This window comes from Piliocolobus tephrosceles, unplaced genomic scaffold (genome assembly GCF_002776525.5).
Source record: "Piliocolobus tephrosceles isolate RC106 unplaced genomic scaffold, ASM277652v3 unscaffolded_18820, whole genome shotgun sequence".
Taxonomy (NCBI): domain Eukaryota; kingdom Metazoa; phylum Chordata; class Mammalia; order Primates; family Cercopithecidae; genus Piliocolobus; species Piliocolobus tephrosceles.
Window position 1 is genome coordinate 3,459 of NW_022300777.1, and position 3,541 is coordinate 6,999.

General features: G+C 63.3%; 1 protein-coding gene across 1 annotated transcript in view; it reads right to left on the reverse strand.

The window, feature by feature from the left end:
- The window catches only part of LOC111533487 (plexin-B3-like), a 5,092-nt gene extending 3,295 nt beyond the window's left edge, over positions 1 to 1,797 (reverse strand). Inside the window, exons 1-2 of the mRNA XM_026450377.1 lie at positions 1,671 to 1,797; positions 381 to 490 (exon numbers count right to left, since the gene is read on the reverse strand). Of these exons, the coding sequence (XP_026306162.1) occupies positions 381 to 425 (45 nt within the window). The 5' untranslated portion in view covers positions 426 to 490; positions 1,671 to 1,797. The remainder of the gene's footprint in view (positions 1 to 380; positions 491 to 1,670) is intronic.
- Between the last annotated feature and the right edge of the window lie 1,744 nt (positions 1,798 to 3,541).

The following is a 3,541-nucleotide window of genomic DNA, read 5'->3' on the forward strand; positions in this document are numbered from 1 at the left end:
GACTGGAGGTGGCTCCTGGGTGTGCCTGGTGGGACCCCGGGGCTGAGCCGCTGAGGGTGAGAGGTGAGAGCAGACCCTGCTGTGGCCCCTGCTGCCCCCACAGAGAGATGCTGCCCTGGGTGTGTGGTCACATGCCGACCAAGAGTGGGGCCGCTGGGACTCAGGGCAGAGTAGTGCCTGGAGGAAGGCCCAGAGGCCCCTTATCTCAGGAACACAGGCAGGAAGAGCACGGACATTTCCTGCAGACCCCGGGCTATGTGTGGCAGTGTCTGCCATGAGGGAGACTGCAGCCTGTATGTACTGGGCCCTGGCCAGAGCCATCCTGCCCTACCCTGCCCCTCCCAGGAACATTTTTGGGGACACCAGGCCTGGGCACTTACCATGAAGTGGTGCAGCAGAGGGCTCTCCTGGGTGGCGTGGCACATCCGCTCAGTTCAGCTGCCCCAGGGCAGTGGCGATGGGCATGAGATGGCTGTGGGGGGGCATTGTCCTGAGTGGGAGGGAGACAGTTGAGGCTCAGCCCCATTCGAGCTGGCCTGGGGAAGGAGGGGCGGTGGTGGGGGTGGCGCCCAGGGCCTGGCGACCAGGCTCCCTCACAGCTGGCAGCTTTGTCAATAGTGGCCAGGCCAAGGCAGCCCTGCCTCCACCACAACAATGTTCCCTCTGTCCAGAGGCCAGGCCGGGGCCCCGCTCGCTGGTGCTGCCACCCCCACTGGGCTGTTCTGGACAGGGGGCTCCTTGCCACTTCCCACCCTCAGGGAGCCACCCCCGGGATCTGGGGACAAAGGGCCAGGGTTTCCTCCAGCCAGCCCTCCCCTTCTGGCCCTGCAACCCCTGTGTCACTAAGCGTGCCCCTCCCTGATTCCCCTGGGTCCCTATGAAGGGCACGGGGTGGGCTTCAGAGCCAAGGCTGATAGCCTTGGGGCCTGAGTGAAGTGCCAGTCCCGGCCCTCAATGCCTGCCTTTGTCCAAAAGATCTTCCTCCACACCCCCGGCCCAGCCCTGCCCCTGGGGACTGGTGAAGTGGTGCCAGGTACAGCATGGTGGCAGCAAGCAGGACCACGGGGAGGAGGTTGATTGAGATGGGCTGAGGCAGAGGGTCCACAGGCCAGGGCTGTTCACCCCACCCCCTGAAGCACCATCCTGCTGGCCTAGACGCCATCTGTGCAGGGGGTGGGGAAGGGAGGGGCACCTAGCAGCTAGCCCCCCTGTCACCCTCACAGGCCACCCTGGCCAGTGGCACAGGGGCAGGTGCACTGGGGATGGGGTCTCTTTCTCCCTCACAGCACGGCAGCAGTAGGCTCCAGGGCAAGGGGGCAGCGGGTTGCTGCCACCTGGCCGGGCCAGTTGGGTGGCTGTGGGGGTGGGGAGCCAGGCGGGCAGCCTCTCTACCCTGTACTCTGCCCGGGGCTGGTGCTGGCTTTCCCATTTCGGGGAAGAAACACGGTTGCCCACCTCCTAACCCCAGGGCTACCCCTTGGGGGACGTCGTGCTCTCAGGCACCTAGTGCCGTCGTCAGGCTGGGCCGGCGCCAGAGAGCTCTTGCCTGACCCCAGCCAGTTGACCCTGAGACCCTTGCTTCCCCCTGGCCTAAGCACACCCTGTTGCCTTGGCCTGAAGCCTGGTAGCCCATGCACCCCAAGCCCAAGCCTGCCCCAGCTCTTGCCTACCTGGCGGGCCACCAGCGAGGGCCAAGTAGTAGCTGGCAGTGCCAGGAGCACGTCTTACGGAGCCCCGGCCTCCCTCCCCACAATGCAATCGTGCCCAGCCCGACTCATCCCAACAAGCCTGGCCAGGCAGCCCAACCTCTCTCTGCCCGCCCCTTTGCCCAATGGCACAGGGCAGGGCGCTGCTGCCCTCTGCTGGCCACAGCGGGCATGATGGAGGACTGACTGCGGGCACTTGGCTGGAGCAGGTGAGAGAAGGCAGCGCCCTCCTATCGGGCAGGCATTCCATAACCTGGCACGAAGCACCTGCTGGATGCCAGGCTTGGGCTTGGCACTGGCACCATTCAGAAACAAACACAGGTCAGGAAACTGAGGCACAGGAGGTTAGGAAACTTGAATAAAGTCACGCAGTATGTGGCAAGACTGAGTCAACAACGGGGCCCCTTCACTTCACCATCAGGCTACATGGCCTTGAACCGTGAAGCTTGGCCGGCATTGGCAGGAGATGGAGCTGAGGCCTACCCCAGGCCAGGCCTGCACGTGACATGCCCACGGGGCGTTGAGACAAAACCAGTGCTCAGGGAACGCAAGGTTGGTAGAGGGCTGGCTTCCAGGGTGTGGCGGAGGCCAGCAAACCAGGCGGGGTCTCTGTAGCCAGGCTTGAGAACTTGGACTTGCCTCGCCATGGACGACTGCAAGTTGGTGGTGCTGGGGCAGAGAATGTGGGGCGGCCTGGTCCAGTGGTGGTCGTGGGCATGGGGAGAGGCGGGTGCATTCCAGAGGCGCTCTGGGGAGGCAGCATTCTGAAGACTGTGTGTTGGACCCAGGGCAGGAGGCGAAGGCAGGAGAATCCAGGCGACCCTGGGGCTTTTCTGCTGGGGCCCTGTTCCCCCTGTGTCGCAGCCGTCCATGGAGGTGCTGGCAGAATTGGGAGGATGGTAAGATTGAGGGGCCTGTGAGGGAGGAGGAAATGGCGACGGGGCTGGGGAGGCCTGGGGGTGAGAAGCTTGGCTCAGGTGACTGGAGCCCTGGGGGCAGCTGGGGTATGGGGCCAGGTGTTCACCCTGGAGCTCAAAGGCCCAGCAGACTCGGTGTATGGGAGCTTCCCTGAGCAGCTGTGTCATTCTTTCCAAACTGCATGGAGAGAAATGGGGCGCAGAGGCGGGTGGCTTGCCATGGCCTGACGTCATTTCTTCAGAGTGCACTCCATGGAGATGGGATTTGAACCGGGCATTCTGGCATGGGCCACTCTGGACCACTGGGCCCAAGACCCACAGCCTCTCACCTGTGGCCGCTGAGGCCGTGGACGCGAACCAGGCAGGCCCGTGGGAAGGGACCACCAAAAATCGAGTGAGCAGCCGGCGAGGGGTCTCTCCCTAGCACGAAGGCCGGGCGGCCTTGACAGGGCCACGGAGGGATCTAGAAGCTCCAGGAGGGCAGGCTTGGGGGAGCCACCTGCCCTCTCTCCCTCTCCCTGTCCTTCCCCCCGTGCCTACCCCAACACACACACATGTCCTTGCTGGCCCTGGACAACAGCGATGCCTGCAGTCTGGCATGAGGGATGGGTTTTTCCTTCCTTTCCACAGAAGAAAATAAATCAGGCTGGGCACCGTGGCTCCCGCCTGTAATCCCAGCACTTTGGGAGCCCAAGGCAGGAGGATCGCTTGGGCCCAGAAGTTCTAGACCAGCATGGGCAACATAGTGAGACCCCCATCTCTACATAAAAATTTAAAAATTAGCCAGGCATGGTGGTGTGAACCTGTAGTCCCAGCTACTTGGGAGGCTGAGTTGGGAGGATTGCCTGAGCCTGGGAGGTGCAGGCTGCAGTGAGCCGTGATGGTGCCATTGCACTCCAGCCTGGGTGACAGTGCAAG